The sequence below is a fragment of the Ahaetulla prasina genome, chromosome 6 (assembly GCF_028640845.1).
Source record: "Ahaetulla prasina isolate Xishuangbanna chromosome 6, ASM2864084v1, whole genome shotgun sequence".
NCBI lineage: Eukaryota > Metazoa > Chordata > Lepidosauria > Squamata > Colubridae > Ahaetulla > Ahaetulla prasina.
In genome coordinates, this window is record NC_080544.1 from 36,478,591 (window position 1) to 36,497,847 (window position 19,257).

The following is a 19,257-nucleotide window of genomic DNA, read 5'->3' on the forward strand; positions in this document are numbered from 1 at the left end:
GTTCTACACTTCTACCTCATATTCACTGTATGATAAAATATCCCATATTTAAACTCCACCCTTTTCTCTTTTTCCTTTTATTTTTACCATAGCTTTTCTGACTTTTTTTTTTTTCATTTTCCAGTTTGGTTCACATGCTTAAATTATTACCATTTTCTGTTTAACTAGCTTTTGTCTTCCCACCCTCAAATCTTGGATGAAACACTTTATCAATTTATTTGAGACTGATTCTTCTAAAGTAAAACTCCATGTTTGTCTAGCACTAAAACTTTTTGTCTACTTCAGATTGTGGGAAATTGTTATTATCTATTGCTCTTCAAGTACAGGCTGAGCATCTATCTGTCTTTCTTACATGCCCAGAGAGTCCATAGGAAAAGTGGGTAATCTGCAAATATATAAAATGGAATGAAATAAAACAGAGTGGTGAATAATTTAAAACTGATCATTTCTGAAGCTGCTGATTAGATTCTAGTCTTTTCCATTTGATTCTAAATGTAAATGCCTAAGAACAATCTTCTACCACAGTTGGCTTAATATTCACTATAAAAATTGAGCAGCCTACCCGTAATAATTTTATAATAATTTTCCTAAAATGTATGGGCCCAAAGATAGATGACATAGCAAAACAGAGGCAAAAGGCCTACTGAGAAAAAGACTCAGATAAACCTCTTAGTGAAGAAACAGGAACGTCAAGAGACTTTAGTTTTCTTTATAACTGTTGATGACAGTATAATGATCTTTCAGCATCAATGGATTTCTCAAACTTGAATTTGCCTGCAGTCTCTCAAAGGAAACAAGGACAATGGCTGACTTCCAGAAAGCCTGAAAACATGAGTGTCACCCTGCCTTAAAATATCTCAGTCATTTTTGGAACTTTATTCTTCCATAATACATACTATTTGGATATTAGAATAACAGAGTTGGAAGGGACCTTGGAGGTCTTCTAGTCCAACCCCCTGCCTAGGCAGGAAATCCTACACCACTTCAGACAAATGGTTATCTAACATCTTAAAAACTTCCAGTGTTGGAACATTCGCAACTTCTGGAGGCAAGTTGTTCCACTCATTAATTGTTCTAACTGTCAGGAAATTTCTCTTTAGTTCTAAGTTGCTTCTCTCCTTGATTAGTTTCCACCCATTGCTTCTTGTCCTACCCTCAGGTGCTTTGGAGAATAGTTTGACTCCCTCTTCTTTGTGGCAGCCTCTGAAATATTGGAACACTGCTATCATGTCTCCCCTAGTCCTTTTCATTAAATTAGGCATACCCAGTTCCTGTAACCGTTCTTCATATGTTTTAGCCTCCAGTCCCCTAATCATCTTTGTTGCTCTTCTCTGCACTCTTTCTACAGTCTCAACATCTTTTTACATCATGGCAACCAAAACTGAATGCAGTATTCCAAGTGTGGCCTTACCAAGGCATTATCAAGTGGTATTAACACTTCACGTAATCTTGATTCTGTCCCTGTTTATGCAGCCCAGAACTGTGTTGGCTTTTTTAGCAGTTGCTGCACACTGCTGGCTCATATTTAAATGATTGTCCACTAGGATTCCAAGATCCCTCTCACAGTTACTACTATTGAACGAGGCACCACATATACTGTACCTGTGCATTTTGGTTTTCTTGCCTAAATGTAGAACCTTATTTTTTTCATCACTGAATTTCATTTGTATGGAGGTTGTAGCAGGGAGGCACACCTACTGTATACCATTGACTGAAGATTGGTACACTCTTTTTAGCTGGGATGTTGGTTCTTTTCCAATGAGTGTACAGCTTCAAGAGGGATAGACATAAAGATGTGAGGAAGGGAAGAACGCTTATCTAGTCAGCAAGATGAGCCAAATCAACCCTGGTGATCAATGGAGTTGATCACCTGGGTTGCATCAGATGGTCCTCATATTCATCATGCACACTAGTATAGTGTCTAGTAGGTATGAGCATTTTAATAATTATAAAGCCAAAGAGATTCTCATAGATATAGGATGCTCTGAAACATACTCTGTTCAATCAACTTTTAATCTGAACAGAACTCATGGCAAAATAAATTATTTTTCAGTGGCCTCAGTAACCCTTTAAACAGTTGAACACTGCTAATTCTTAATTTTCTGAGGGAGCATCATTATGTAGAAAAAGCTTGACAGACACCAATAAGCAGTCAAGTAGAATGAGAAGTATAAACAGGGTAATTTGAACCTATAGTTCTCAAATGTTACGTTACATTTGCAGCAACAGAAATTACATTGAAAACTGCAGTCATCTTGCTAATTCATCTGCTTTACTACAAGCTAACCATTCAGTTCACTTTTTAAAGGCTACCATTTCATTTAGAGCTTTGTAGTTATTTTTCACTTAAAAGGAGAAGACGATCAACAGAAATCTATGTAGCCCAACAAAGAACATCTCACAAAAAAGACATGTATCATTATAATGAAGGTTGTATTCCCTAGGGCCTGTTTATATATTTGAAGTTTATCTCTGTATCACTTTAAATAACCTTGCAAAACAGATGCGGTCACCTCTTACTAAGTTGAACCATTGGTCCAACTTAATAAATGTCAACAATAATAGACAAGAGTCCAGGTTTTCAAGAAGTAGTTTCTCCTAGCACAGTTAGAAAACCCAGAATTTGAATCTGGAACTTCTGTAGGCAATGCTTGCAGATCTACAGACCTTCTCCAGTGCTGAAACAGAGTGACTTGCTCAAGGACACCCAATGTGTTTCACAACTGACTGGAATACTGATTGTACTATCTCAATTCTAATAAAGCTCATACAAACAGGATTTTTTTTTACCCAAATTGAACATACACATTGTTGAATATTTTATAGTAATTTTCAGCCAACTTCAGCTTAGATCTTTTGCTTTAATATCTTCTGCTTTAATTTCCAGACTATACTAGCATATGATTCATCCACTAATAATGCTTTTTCAATGATTCTCCTGATAATTACAGAAAATCTGTTAAAATCACAAAACAAACACAACAATGGGCTTGTTTTCTTGGGGAATCATGTTACATTAGTTCAATGAGGTCAAATCTGTTTTCATAAAATTTTAGGCTGTTTTTGATATTCTAATAGACATACAGTGAAGTACCCAGGAGCCTTGCAGTCTTTAACTCATTCATGACTATATGAAGTCCTATTAACAGGAGACATTTTGCACCCCTCAAAATGATATGAACCGCAAATTAAAATACATACAATAACATACATTTATTCCAGATGGTCTACAAAAGTAGAAAGAAGTTTCTCTACTTTATAAATAAATACAAAGTTTTAAGGATATCATTGACACTACCAAACTAGTCAGCTGAAATGGGTGTGGTATCTGCAGCACCAACAGGTACTTTTGGAATAGATTATGGGGAACCACAACAGAATTCCCCCTTCCTCTATTCAAGTGCTAACTAAAATGTTCAAATATAGCCTTGTTTGTTTCGCATGCTTAGAAAGCAGAACTTTCAATCACTGGATCTTTAGGGCATTCTAATATAATATCAGCAAGTGAAAACAAATGGATCATGTGAGACTGAAGGCATTCCATTTAATAAAGTAGAAAGCAAGATTGGTACAGTATTTAGATACTTGTTGTCACTGACTTGGTCCATGACTGGCTGACATCTGTTCTCCATCTGACAGCAGCAGATTGGCATTCTCTGCACATGTCCTTTCAATTCCTGTCATCTGTTTTTTTGCCGTTCTATACACATTCTACACACATTGCATTATTTGCTCAAGTATGAACCTTTCAGTGGCGCTCATAAGGGGCACCTTTTCTTCACAAGTATATTCTGGAATGAATGCCGGATTCAACGTTAGGGAGAGAAGATGACTGAACACTACTTCCTTTCAAAGAGCTCCCGAGACTGAGTAACCCGTCTGTAGGCTGCAGAAAACGTAAGTCTCCCTCATACGTTTCATCCGCTGTTTACATTGACTTCACTGTTGATACGTTATCTAATTTAATATGCCTTTTGTGTCTGCCCTGGTAACTTCCCAGTTAATAAAACTATTAAATAACTGCATTGTGAACTGCAAATATGCCTGAGGAAAAGCCTCAGCAGCCTTTGTGTTAGCAGTACATATAAATATGGCTTTTTTTTCTTTAAAAGCAGCCATTTAGTAAAAAGAATGCTATCGTCAGCACAGGGACCTGAATTTCAAGAACTGTCAGAAAGGCTACAGACTCCTTGTTTAGTGAAGCAAGGAACCTTCGTTTTTCTCATTTATTAATGATTCAATATTGCAGTAAGCCAGCAATTAATTAATATGATCAACACAGCACTAGATATATAAAAGACATCCTTTCTTGAGCAGTATAGAGGAATGAATATGTATTAATGTGTGGGTGTGTATATTTTACATATACATATACATACACATACATATAGATACACCGATAGATAATTTACTTTCATTACTGTAATATCCTGATAGAACTTTCATTTTTCATTAAATCATTCATAACAAGGCCTGCTAGGAGGTAATATAGTTATGTATTATCAAGTACTGAGCATGGCTCTTTTAAGTTACCTTCATTTAATTCCCTAAACTAAAAGGCAGGCAAGATAACCAGATGCTGCTAAGTAAAGACAAGCAAGCAGATTCTCACACAGACACATATGTGAAGTTATATACTCACCATTAGCACTGCAAAGTTACCGAAGTGAGTACTATGAAGAGTGGTAATATTGTCTGCAGAGCTAATTATGTGGCACCCTTCTCCCCACCAGCCTCCATGTCCATCTAGAAGGTCAAAAGCCCAAAAGACTGCAATGGGGTTTATGCCCTGGGTAAAGTGCTTCAGCGTTATAATAAGAGGACTGGTGAGGTTTCCGATATTGCACCCATCTGCCAAAGGAACAAACTGAATTAAAGCAATGAAGTGGAAAATGCTTTATTGCTTTATCCTCTTTATAGAAGCCAATTTTTGCACACATAGACATTAGAGAGAGCAAAAATCCCTCTCCTGGTCTAGCAGCAGAAAGCAATGTACAAAAGTTTGGAATAGTTAATATTGTCTACAATTGCCATTTTATTAGGTTAATCTGCAAACAACAATGCTACTTAAATGCCCTGTATCAAAACAATGGTTTCAAACAACAATAGTAAATTTAAACTAATATCTTTGATAGAATTAACATCAGAGACAATTTCGTAGCTCAAAAATTAAATTATAGCCTTCTAAAATGTGAACCCAATTCGAGATATAATGAAATATTTAATAGATCATGGTCTGAATCTTACACTAAAAGGAGAGTATGAAACCCATTACTTTCATCAACAAAAACACTTCTTATACCGTACATTTATCATTTCAAGAGATAACACTGATGACTATCAATGTACATGCAACAGGACTGCAATCAATCTTTTTAGGATCCGGATTTTCTATGGGTATAATCAGAACTAAAAAGCAACATTTCATTTCCTCTACCTTCACACAATCCTTTTTTTTTTTAACTTTCTGATAAACTTCGGCAAGCCACAAAAGAGAATCCTATTGTATTTACAATTGCCAAGCTTCTCAGCTGTATAAGTTTCTTTTTAAAATATGAAGACACTGGTAACAAAACACACATTTCTGCTAGAGCAGAGGCAATTCTCAGATCAGCATACCTGCGTGCTACACTGCACCATTATACGAGATACTCTCATGTATAGCTAGGCTTTAGTATTAAAAAAAAAAAGCAATGCAAAACACTTACCTATTTTAATGAAGACTACGGGTGTGCCAATGACCCTCTGCTTCCCATAACCTGCAAGGTGAGACGAGTTTGCGGTGTTGGGAAAGAGTTTTCCATTCCGAAAGGCAATAAACTGTAGCTTGCAAGAGGAGTTATCAACAGATTGCCAGGCTGCAGATGAGGAGAAGACAGACTGTGGCAAATGAACTGAAGCTATTGCCACAGCATTCTGTACAATGAGAAAGTGGGGGGGAGGGAGAGAGGGAAAGAGAGAGAGAGAGAGTGAGTGAGTGAGAGAATTTAAAATGCAAATCACAACAGGGCTGCTTTCATTATATTTTAAACTCCTGTACGAGCAAATGTGCTCTGCTTCAATTTTCCAACATGCTAGAAACAACCAAAGGAGCAGGAGCTGTAACCATGGGAATAGGACTGGTACAGTGCATATTAAAACAGAAAACGTTTTGATTGAATGTGAAGATCTTTATGGTCAAGCTCCCTGCTGCAGAGGTGAGAATGGTTCTTACCATGCCTGCTAGAGGGTCCATCAACACTGCAGATCTGATTTAAAGAGACAACCTCTCCCAGGTTTTCTCGTTCACTTAAAACAGAATCAGACAACTTACAGTAAAATTGCATCTTTTTGAAAGGATAATTACAGGAGACTGAAATGCATTTTATTAGTAGCTAAAACTGCATCAGGGAATGGGTCTAAATTGAGGTATGCAGTGCCGTCAGTTTCATATTTCTTGTGGGGCTATGATTTCATCCTTTAAAAAAATTACTCAGTTCCCTAATGCAGGCTTGCAAAATCACATATCCTTAACCCTAACGTACTAGAAGAAGCAAGGAGTATTCAGGCTATTAAAACACAAAAAACATGTAACCGAATTGTAACTGTCTTTTTAGGTTACTGAAACATGTGCAGATTGGCATTATTAAATTAATGATTTCCCCATCAAGTAGTTGTTTTTACACCAATAATAACCTTGTTGTCATTAAGGCCAGACACACATATGGCAGTAGAGCAGGGTGGGAGACACAGAACGCAAAACACTGCCTGAGATTTACAAGCTTTGGTATGAAAATATACAACAGCAGCATGAAGAATGAGCAGGCTTCATTTCTCGGATACTAAAATGCGGCACCTGTAGTACAACACTGTCCCAAAATTTTAGAAGGATATTTTTGAAAATAGTAATTCATCTCATTAAAGTTTTACAGTTGCACACACATGTACAATGCTAAAGTAACAGTTATAATAGCAAGCAGTTTTAGATAAAGAAAACTCCACAATCACATACAATAATCATCAGGAAAGAAGTGACAAATCAGAGTTTGAGTTATTGGAGTTGTAATACACAAAATACTTTTCCCTTTGAAGCCAAGGAGGCAGTGCAATCACCCACTTAATTTTAAGGCCCTAAATCTATTAGACAGAAATTTAAACTCAAGTAGCAAGGTATCACCAAAGGACAGTAAGTATCTATGGTATTATTTAATATTATTACTGCAATATAAAATTTCTTTTTCTTTTTTCTTTTAACCACCAACACCAGAATATGGGTCTCCATATTCATGATGCTTACATGTGAAATCTTCCCACAAAAGTATGAAATTTTGCAAAAATCTGTATTTTTACCCCAAAAGCCTTGGTTTTCTACCTCTGCCTAAATTCTTACAATTCTTAAAGTCAGGTTAAAGTACCTTAATGCAACACTCAACATACAAAAGCCACCCGCCATCTTACTTAGATGATGATAATTGTGAAGCTGGAGATGCCTGTGCTATACTTTCATTCAGGGTGAATGCAGCAAGCAGTACCCAAATTTTTACTATGATAAATTTTGCCACCACTACCACAAAAACACGAATCTATGATTATGGATCGCAGGAATATGAAACCCTGACTGAATTTGATTTTATTACAGTTTTTCCTGCTGTTCTATACATACAGTATGTCTACTTTTTAAGTCTTACTGATTATTTGCACACACTTATCTCACCTGAAATCTGTGATGTCTTATCGTTTCATAGATAATTAAATATAAGATGAGCAAACAACTTACTGAAAATCTATTTCAAGAGCTAAGAAATTAGCTTATAAATGGACAGCTGAACTAGTCAGACATAGTACTGAGGGTTCATGTCATACAGAAATTGAAAGGACTGCAGAAAGTATTCAAAGATATATTTTAAAGCACACTGAACCTAGTTTGAAGTACTGAGGGCCAATGAAGCAGTTTGTTAAGCAAAAAAAACGTTTCAAGAACCAGTGGATTCTTGATTCATGAAATTCAACAATGAAAAAAGTAAGATTCTACATTTAGGTAAAAAAACCAAAATGCACAGGTACCGTATATGTGGTACCTTGCTCAATAGTAGTAACTGTGAGAGGGATCTTGGAGTCTTAGTAGACAACCATTTAGATATGAGCCAGCAGTGTGCAGCAGCTGCCAAAAAAGCCAACACAGTTCTGGGCTGCATAAACAGAGGGTTGGAATCAAGATCACGTGAAGTGTTAATACCACTTTATAATGCCTTGGTAAGGCCACACTTGGAATACTGCATTCAGTTTTGGTCACCACGATGTAAAAAAAGATATTGAGATTCTAGAAAGAGTGCAGAGAAGAGCAACAAAGATGATTAGGGGACTGGAGACTAAAACATATGAAGAACGGTTGCAGGACTGAGTATGTCTAGTTTAATGAAAAGAAGGACTAGGGGAGACATGATAGCATGATTCCAATATCTCAGGGGCTGCCACAAAGAAGAGGGAATCAAGCTATTCTTCAAAGCACCTAAAGGCAGGAAAAGAAGCAATGGGTGGAAACTAATCAAGGAGAAAAGCAACTTAGAACTAAGGAGAAATTTTCTAACAGAACAATCGATAAGTGGAACAACTTGCCTCCAGAAGTTGTGAATGCTCCAACAATTTTTAAGAAAATGTTGGATAGCCATTTGTCTGAAATGGTGTAGGGTTTCCTGCCTGGGCTGGGGGTTGGACTAGAAGAACTCCAACATCCCTTCCAACTCTGTTATTATGTTATGATGCTGACTAAAGCATACCCTAATAAAGGAGAATATTTGTAGTTTAGGTTGATATGAGGGATCCTTGGTGCTTTCTGAGCTTGCTTGTTTTCTTGCAGATGCTTCATCATCCAAACTTGGTAACACCATCAGCAATTATGCTATTACCTAGTTTGGGTAATGAAACATCAGCAGGAAAACAAACAAGCTCAGAGAGCAGCAAGGACCGCTAAAATATCCCATTTCTGATCTTCTTCACTCCAGACTTCTTAAGGTTATCATCAGTGGTGGGTTGCTACCGGTTTGCCCTGGATCGGGTGAACCGGTAGCGGCAGCTGCAGGAGGCTCCGTCCAGACATCTCTCCACGTGCGCAGAAGCATCGCATGAGCGTGAGCGTGCCCACACCCACGAGCAAACCAGTAGCAAACAAAATTGAAACCCACTACTGGTTATTATTGATCTGTCCTGTCCACCATGACACAGCAGCTTGTCAGTACGTTTACTGTATCAGTCTCAAATATCCATGAAATCAATATGGGCTATTCACTCCTTGGACATTTGCTTCAGCTGCTCTTGGGGGCCTTTGAAGAAGTAGATGAGATGTTTAACTGGAACAGCTGGAATAGAGGATGGAGCTGCTTGTGGCAAGCCAGCCAGCCGTATGGAAAACCTCAAAGGCAGAGAAACCAAAGGGAATTGCCCCTTGGAAGAAGCCCCCTATTGGATGGACCAAGAGTGAAAGCTCTTTCTTTTTGCAATTATGTGCCTGGAATAGTTCTGTAATAATATCATGGCAAGGGTGAGGGGACTCAATTTAGCATTATTTGCAGATAAAAGTATGGTATAGGAAGAGTAATATCTCTTCTTCTTACCCTCTCACACGGAAGTATTAAGGTAGCCTTACCCTCTAGCTTGCATGTACTTTTGCTTAGTGTATGTATACTTAGTACAAGAAATATTAGAGCCAAGATCCCAAATTACAATAGGAAGTATTGTTTGCATTCAAAGCTTTCTGCCTGTTCCAAATACTAATCTTGAAATTTTGTATCATGTGTTGGGTATTCAGGACAGACTGGAGATTTTGTTGGTTGTACTGTATAGCAACACATGTCATCCATCTTGCTGATCAAGTGTTCCTACCTGAGCTGGCAAGGGTTGCCTTGGACTTGGTGCTGGGGATTGCTAGTATGATAAGTTATGAAGGATTGCAACATCCATGTTGGTCTTCTTTGTTGAGGCTACTCAGGACAGACCACGTTGGGATTTAGGCTTACACTGATTCACTGCAGGGATGGCACCATCAGAATAGCTCATATACAGATGCCAATGGATTTCAAAGGGCTCAATCAAGTTTTCCAATCGGTATGGTTGGTATTTCCATCAATATTTGGGTGTTTTGTGAAATAAGAGACCACTTGAAACAATAACTCCTGAGCATCTTTTCCCATGTGCAAAGCCCATTCATTCAATTGGTATAAATTTTAGCTGAAGGAAATGGAGAAAGTAAGGAAAACTCATCTTGCATCTGACTGAACACTAGTAAAAGCTAATTATCAAGTCTGCTTTATAGTGATTATAGTTAAACAGCCATTTTTCTCTTTGTGTCATCTCAGTGTCACCCAGTGGAGCTTTTTCAGTGATTTAAGGCCTTTTGGGACCTGGCCCAGTTACATATTGTATAGAACCCTCAGTAGCTCACTATGATATGTTGGTTACACATTTATATGGCAACATTGATTACATTCTTAGACTCTAGAATATAGCAGTTCAGTTTGTAGAGATGTCCAGAATTATCTCATCAGACATCTTTGATTGAGTTTAATTTTAAGGACTGATTTTCGAGAGAAGATGCACAGAGAAGATTATCCAGCCACATGATGCTTGTTCCTTGCCTCTGTCAATTATTCCATCTAGTAGGAAAGTGGTGTTCAGATGGATTATAAATAATGTATTATATATATATAAATAATATATACATACATAAAGCAATTATGAATTCTTCCTTACAAAGAGGAGTGGTCCCTCTTTCTACAAAGAAGGCTCTGGTGAGACTACTCATCAAGATATTGTAACTGGATCCATAAGATCTATATAATTATAGGCCAATGGGCAACATTCTTTCCTGGAATTAAGCATGCAGTGGATGACCAGATCCAGACACTCCTGGATGAAACACATTTTCTAGATTCATATCAGCTGGTGTTTAGGCCTTAGTCCACTGTTGAATGGTCTTTCCCAGGGGATAGGGGAAATGAAATGTTGATTCTTCTGGGTCTTTCAATACCTTCAATACCACTGACCAAATATTCTTGTGAGTTTGTCCCAAGTAATTGAGGAGAGAACACACTTAAACTCAGACCTCGATCACTATCTCCAGTTCTGCTCCTTCTTATAGCTTTTTGGGTTCCAAAAATTTCATTTCTCCAAATGCTGTTTAACATCTACATGAAATCATTGAGTGAGATCATTCAGAGATTTAAAGTAAGATGTCATCTGCAACTGAACTCAAACTCATTTTTTTCCATCACATCCATGTGAAGCAGTGAAATTGCAGAAACATAATCTGGCTATGCTGATGGACTGGATGAGGGCTAATAAACTAAAGATTAATCCAGACAACTTGAAAATTGTACTAGTGTGGAAACATTAGCAATTGACTGATATGGATACAGACAATCTTATAATGGTAATCTATTCTCTGGTAATATTTGGCTTAGATTATTGTAGTACTGTACATCATACTGCCCTAATGGCTTTCAGAAAATCAGTGAAAATTGGCTCATCTACAGAGATTTTAAGTAAGTATGATTTGGGATATATCAAGCACCAGGGAAATCAAGAGATTCAGGCAGTTCAAATGAGCATAAAGATTTATTGCAACATTAGCTTTCTACAAAGATTCTGGCCAAATGACCATTAAGGGAATGCATGGGAATTAAGAAAGGAATTCAAGGTGGGCTAGACTTAGAACTCTTGTGGGCGCCCAGGAACTCGTGACTTATGACATGTTTGACCTCTCCCTCAGCTCAACCTGGTCATCTCCTACAGTCATTGCTTACTTGGATGCTGGTGTCATAATGATGCTTTATTTCGTTTGGTTATAGGTTTTATACTCAGGTTTTGTACACTGTTGTGGTATCTTAATGTATATAAATATGGCAAGTGAGTAAATAAGTAAGTAAATAGTGGGCTTGTCCTTGAAGATGGATTAGAAATTTCAGTAAATATAAATATATAAGAACTGCACAATATGAACTTGTCACATCAATTTTTTATGAATTTTGCTAGATTCCACTTCATTTCTTGTCCCAATTTCAGGTGCTTGTTTTAGTCTATAAAGCTCTTCAGGGCTTGGGACCACGACACCTGAAGGAATTCTTCCCATATGTTACTAACTATATCCCAAGATAATCTTTAGACAACTTGGTTTTTGTGCCCACTGTAACTGCCCAGTAATGTGGCAAGTGACTGCCCAGCAACTTTTGAATATCATTTTCAGTGAGGTATGCCTGGTAGCAGGCACCATCTTTTGATCTTTATCAAAGAAATTATTTTCTCATTGCTTTTTAGAATAATATTGTTGTAATTTTTAACTTATGACCACTGCTTTTCTTGCTATTATTTTGTTACTCTATTTGATCATATATATTATACTGTATATGTTTTAACTGCTATACATTAAGGTTTTAGTTCTGCAACTTTAATAAAATGTTATTGTGAAATGAAATGTTTATATATTTGAAGACAAATGTGCAGGATTGTTAAAGAGAAAAAAATAAATACAGTTTACTTCTTTTAATGCAGATAGAAGTCATTATCCAGCAGAATAGTGAAAGTAACTTGCATTAGCATATAATTTGAATGCTATAAAGTTGATCAAAGATAGCAACATTTGCTGCCAGCTCCTCTCATACCTTGCAAGGAAATCTGATCTAACTAGTCAAACAGATGCAAGATTTGAACATCTACTCACACCTGCTCACATGAGTATGCTAGGTTACTGGTATCAATATGCCTTATGGTATCAATATGCCTTATGCACAGTCACTCATGCTCTCGTTACCTCTCGCTTGGATTACTGTAATGCTCTCTACATGGGGCTCCCCTTGAAGTGCACTCGGAGGCTTCAGTTAGTCCAGAATGCAGCTGCGCGGGTGATAGAGGGAGCTACCCGTAGCTCCCATGTAACACCGCTCCTGCGCAGACTGCACTGGCTGCCTGTGGCCTTTCGAGTGCACTTTAAGGTGTTGGTTACGACCTTTAAAGCGCTCCATGGCTTAGGACCTGGGTACTTACGGGACCGCCTGCTGCTACCACATGCCTCCCACCGACCCGTGCGCTCCCATAGAGGGACTTCTCAGGGTGCCGTCCGCCAAACAATGTCGGCTGGCGGCCCCCAGGGGGAGGGCCTTCTCTGGGGGGGCTCCCCCTCTCTGGGACGGGCTTTCCCCCTGTTTACGTCAAATACCTGACCTTGGACATTTCGTCGAACTGAAGACCCATCTTTTTATTCGCGCGGGGCTGGCTTAATTGGATTTTAAAAGGGAATTTTACAAATTTTAAATGGGGTTTTAATTGATGATGATTTTTTTAATATCAGGCTAATTTTGAATAAGTTTTTTAAGGGTATTTAAATTGTGTATATTTGTATTGTTGTTTTTATTTCGCCTGTACACCGCCCTGAGTCCTTCGGGAGAAGGGCGGTATAAAAATCAAATTAAATAAATAAAATAAATAAATAATTCTGAGATTATATGACAACAAAAACAGGCAATAATGTAATTATAATGTACATTACAATAAAAAGGCAATAATGTAATTATAATGTACATTATAATAATGTAACCACCATTAGGCTATTTACTAGTGATATTACTTTAGGTCAGGGCTCTCCAAACTTGGCAACTTTAAGACTTGTAGACTTCAACTCCCAGAATTCCTCAGCCAGCTTTGCTGGTTTAAGTCCCGCTTAGGATTCTAGGCAATTCACTGTAAAATATGAAGTACATATGGAATAACTCTATGATGGCGAACCTATGGCAGGCGTGCTGGAAGTAACGCACAGAGCCATTTCTGCGGGCATGCCAGCTGTTGCCCGTTGCTCTTCTGGGTTCCGGTGCGCACATGTGCGCCAGCCAGTTGGTCTTCGCATGTGGGAGTGACAGAAACCGGAAGAGCAGCTCCCTGGCACACATGCAAAAAGGTTCACCAACACTGGCATAACTCATTAAAATTTGTTAATTAAAACACAATGAATCTCCTCAACTAAATAAAAAACAATGGCATCCTATAATATAATTGCTTTCATTATATTGTCCCCTTTATCTAGAAGCTGGTTGAAAAAGCAGAGTCTTCACTACTTTCTGAAATGAAATTAAAGAAGGCGCTAACCTTCTTGATAACAAGCTATCCTATTATTATTAAAAGCCGAAGCTGTTGAAAGCAGCATGACTAAATCTCTTTTAAAATGTCAGTAGATTTAAGTATTTCACTGTGTTTCCTTTTTTGAACGTAGGATTAGGATGCTGTCAGTTGTGCCTGGTTTGCATTTGCATTCAAAACAGTGCTCAGGTAGCCCCATTACAGGGTAATCTTAGACATGCCTATTAAAAATAAATCCTAATGAGTTTATTGAAGCATAGTCCATACAGATGTGTGTAGGATTGCAATGCAGATATACAAATTCCATTAACTAAGAGGAATCTAATGAATAGGAATGATGCCCATTGTGCCTGATCAAAAGCAGGGTAGAAGAAATAAGGATAAATAGAATCAAAGATGATAGGCAATAACAACTTTCCTCTAATCAGAAAAGTTGGTCTGGTCACCTTAGCAAATTTAACTAACAATTCCTCCATGGTAGATAGTACCAAATCTTTCCATCTTTGTGTATATAATAGTCTTGCTGCAGAAATCACATGTTGAAATAATAACTCATCTCCCCCGATCCATCAGTCCTAAAAGGAAAAGTTCTGGTTTCAATATTAATCTTTAAAATCCTCTCTATCAATGTGTGTATTTGAATCCATTTTTAAGCTTTTGTACATGTCAGCCAAACATGATAGAATGTCCCCTTATGTTGTTCACATTTCCAACATAATATTTGGAATGCTTTTATAGTTTCTAAATAATTTGTTTGGTGTGGTGTACCAACAATACATCATTTTATAACAATTTTTTTCAAGATCATAATATAATTTTGACAGATGGTGGTTCAGATAAGTAAGTAAGTAAGGAAGGAAGGAAGGAAGGAAGGAAGGAAGGAAAGAAAGAAAGAAGAAAGGAAGGAAATTTTAACCCTTTTTAACCACATATTTTCCCATTGATTCATGTATTATATCCAACATTCTTAGCCCACTTTATCATAAATTCTTCAACCTGTTCTTCCATTTCAGTTTACATGTTTTAGCAATCTTTTTTTTGCTCCATACTGTAAGTCTTTTAATCTATCTTAAATCTTTCTGATAACTATAAATGGGAAAACCATTGATAATTACATCTTTGTACCATTATATTCTTGTACCATTAGTTGCTAACTTGATTTAATTTAATATTTATCTTGGTGATTGTCTAAAAATTTCTGATACATTACCTATTTGTATTTCCCTGACCCTTCACTTCTGTAAAATGCTTCTTGTACTGAAATCCATAAGGTGTTTTTGGGCGCAGCCTGGGTTTGTATCTATTCAATGAGCTGTGGTAGCATAGTGGTTAGAATGCAGTATTGCAGGCTAATTCTGCTGACTGCCAGCAATTCAATTCTCACCGGCTCAAGGTTGACTCAGCCTTCCATCCTTCCAAAACTGGTAAAATGAGGATTCAGATTGTTGGGGAATATGCTGACTCTCTAAACCTCAATATGCCATGTGTAAAAAATGGATCAAAAATGATAGGCAACTAAAGTAGAGATTTTACCAAAAACCTTCTCTGATCATAACCATGTAAGTTTACTTTATAAAAGAAAATCTTATCTTTCCAGATGGAGATTAAATAAAGATGATGGAATTTGCAGAGATGGCTAAATTAATCTCTTTGATTAGACAAAAAAATAATTTCTATGGTCAAATGAAAACTCTTATAGACATTTTGCATGAAATAGAAAAAAGTGTGCTTATTATTTATGGTTTTGATGATAATAAAGTGAAGTTATTTCATAATCAGGATAAGAGATAATTTTGTAAGTGTACTTATATTTGCTGCAAAGGAAATTGGAAACTGCTTTCTATTCTTTCTTTTCATTTTTTCTTTCTGCAGTTCGTACTTGTATTATTTATTTGCCTTAGTTTGTGTGTAGTATTTTAAACTTTATTTTATTAATTACATTTTAATTTTTTACCTTTTTAAAATTAATTTAATTTTTATTAATTACATTACATAATTACAGCTGCCCATCATATCAAAAGAGATTCTGTGTGGCATAATCAAACAAAAACCACAGATATAAAAATATAGAAATCTACATTAAGAAATAAATAATATAAAAACAAATAGGCAAAGACAAGACAAAAATGGCCAACAATCTCAACAATAATGCCACCTAAGCAAATCTCCAGTTAGCTGGGAGATCCAGGCCTGATAAATAACCAGGTCTTGAAAGTCTTCCAAAATAACAAAAGGGATAGAGCTGAAGTTTCTAGATAGTCTTCAAAGGCAGCTTCATTATATAGCACACTGTAGTAGTCCAATGTGGAGGTGACAAGGGCATGAATGTAAGCACGGCCTCCTGATCCAGAGTACAACTGCTGCACAAACAAAGCTTTGCAAAGGCCCACCTAATTACATGCCCATTAAGCAGGAATCATGAGTCTAGAAGGCTCCTATTTTGCACATTGGATTTGTTTGGGGCAATGCAACATTATCCAGTGCCCAAGGTGGAATGGCCCTGAAATCAGTAGGCCCAAAAATCCAGAATCATTCAATCTTGCCAGGGTTCAATTGAAGCCTATTGTTCCCCACCCAGACATTCACAGCCTCCAGATACCAGGATAAGATATTCAGTACATTGCTTAATTTGTTTTGTAAAAAATAGATCTAAAATCTTGGTTCTTGCCAAGATGGCGCCGACGAAGGCTGCCTCGGTGAAATGCTCTCTAATTGTTTCTTTATTTCTAATTGTTCTCTGTGACTCACTACGGATTTCCTACTCACGAGACCATCTGCTAAAAATTAAGGAACATTTCTTTAAGGAGCAGCTTTCTTTGATCTCATACCCGCCTGTCTTTACAAACACGGAGGAGATTCTAACACAGGAGGAGGCAATTCCTATGGAGCCATGGACTACTAAAAAAACCAAATGACGGAAGAGAAAGAAGAGAGATAAACGATTGGGATCTTAATCAGACTAAGAAATCACATTAAAACTCCTCTGCCTTCAATTTTCCTAACAAATATACGCTCACTTGCAAATAAGATGGATGAAATACTCCTCTTAAACAAATACTATTCTGATTTTCGCAATTCAGCAGTCCTATGCTTCTCTGAAACCTGGTTAAATGAATCAATTGAAAATAGCAGCCTGAACATTCCAGGGTTTCAGATTGAACGATCAGACAGAATTCCAGAAACATCTGGTAAAAAGAAAGGAGGAGGCTTATGCCTATATATTAACAGAAACTGGTGTCAAGATTTTAAAATAATTTACAAATTCTGTGACAACAATTTAGAGACTTTAATTATCAACTGCAAACCTTACTATTCGCCTCGTGAATTTTCCTCATTTCTTCTAATTGCTGTTTATGTCCCACCACAAGCCTGTGTAAACAAGGCATTACGAACTCTAGCTGACCAAATCATGGAGGCTGAAGCCAAACACCCTGATTCACTGGCCATTGTTTTGGGAGATCTAAACAAGGCAAACTTAAGGAAAGAGCTACCAAAATACTTTCAGCATTTCAATTGCCCCACCAGAGGCAAGAATACTCTAGACCACTGCTACACAACACTAAAAGATGCTTAACGGTCTTTACCAAATGCAGCTGTAGGACACTCTGATCATTGCATGATTCACCTTGTACCTGCTTACAGGCAAAGACTTAAAACCACAAAACCAATAATTAAATCAGTGAAGACCTGGACGGAGGAATCAAAATTAAAGCTACAGGCATGTTCTGACTGCACTGATTGGAATATTTTTAAAGATACCTCTGCAGACCTGGATGAACTCACAGATACTGTAACATCATATGTCAGCTTCTGTGAAGACCTATGTGTACCTACAAGGAACTTGCGAATATACAGTAACAACAAACCTTGGTTCACACCTAAACTTAAGCAGCTACGACATTCCAAAGAGGAAGCTTACAGAAAAGGTGATAAAATGCTGTACAATCAGGCCAGAAATGCACTAACAAGGGAGATCAGAGCAGCAAAAAGAAGCTACTCTGAAAAGCTAAAGAATCGGTTTTCAGCAAATGAACCAGCAAACATGAGGAAAACTCTTAAAAATATCACCAGCTATGGCAAACCTCCTTCCCAGGCTGAAGGTAATCAACAACTGGCAGATGACCTGAATGAGTTATACTGCAGGTTTGAAAGGAAACTATAGCCACCTATCTCCACAACCCACATCTCAGACACACCAACAACAGCCAAGTCTCCTACAACTGACCCCATTCCATTGGGTTCACAACCCCTAGTGATCACAGAAAATGAAGTGCAGGACCTATTTCACAGACAAAAGCCAGGAAAAGCTCCAGGCCCAGACAAGATAACTCCTTCTTGCTTAAAAGTCTGTGCTGACCAATTGGCCCCCATCTTCACCCATATTTTCAATAAATCACTAGAGATGTGCTATGTTCCTTCTTGCTTCAAACACTCTACCATCATCCCAGTGCCAAAGAAGCCCACCATCAAGGAACTGAATGACTACAGACCAGTTGCTTTAACATCTGTAGTCATGAAAACCTTTGAAAGGCTAGTGCTTTTCTACTTGAAAACCATCACGGATCCGCTGTTAGACCCCTTGCAATTTGCATACCGAGCAAATAGATCAACAGATGATGCTGTTAATATGGCTCTGCACTACATCCTACAACATCTTGAGTCTCCAAAGACCTATTCAAGGGTCCTTTTGTAGACTTTAGCAGCTACGACATTCCAAAGAGGAAGCTTACAGAAAAGGTGATAAAATGCTGTACAATCAGGCCAGAAATGCACTAACAAGGAGATCAGAGCAGCAAAAGAAGCTACTTTGAAAAGCTAAAGAATCAGTTTTCAGCAAATGAACCAGCAAACATGTGGAAAACTCTTAAAAATATCACCAGCTATGGCAAACCTCCTTCCCAGGCTGAAGGTAATCAACAACTGGCAGATGACCTGAATGAGTTTTACTGCAGGTTTGAAAGGAAACTACAGCCACCTATCTCCACAACCCCCATCTCAGACACACCAACAACAGCCAAGCCTCCTACAACTGACCCCATTTCATTGGGTTCACAACCCTAGTGATCACAGAAAAGGAAGTGCAGGACCTATTTCACAGACAAAAGCCAGGAAAAGCTCCAGGCCCAGACAAGATAACTCCTTCTTGCTTAAAAGTCT

At 37.6% G+C, this 19,257-nt stretch overlaps 1 protein-coding gene across 3 annotated transcripts in view; it reads right to left on the reverse strand.

Moving 5' to 3' along the window:
* ADGRA1 (adhesion G protein-coupled receptor A1) overlaps nucleotides 1-19,257 on the reverse strand; it is a 471,200-nt gene that overhangs the window by 103,333 nt on the left and 348,610 nt on the right. For all 3 annotated transcript variants that reach the window (XR_009155704.1, XM_058188059.1, XM_058188058.1), the window contains exons 13-14: nucleotides 5,709-5,916; nucleotides 4,643-4,851 (exon numbers count right to left, since the gene is read on the reverse strand). Coding sequence is in view for 2 of the 3 variants with exons in the window: in XM_058188059.1 (XP_058044042.1) it covers nucleotides 4,643-4,851; nucleotides 5,709-5,916 (417 nt within the window). In the remaining variant the exon portion in view is untranslated. The remainder of the gene's footprint in view (nucleotides 1-4,642; nucleotides 4,852-5,708; nucleotides 5,917-19,257) is intronic.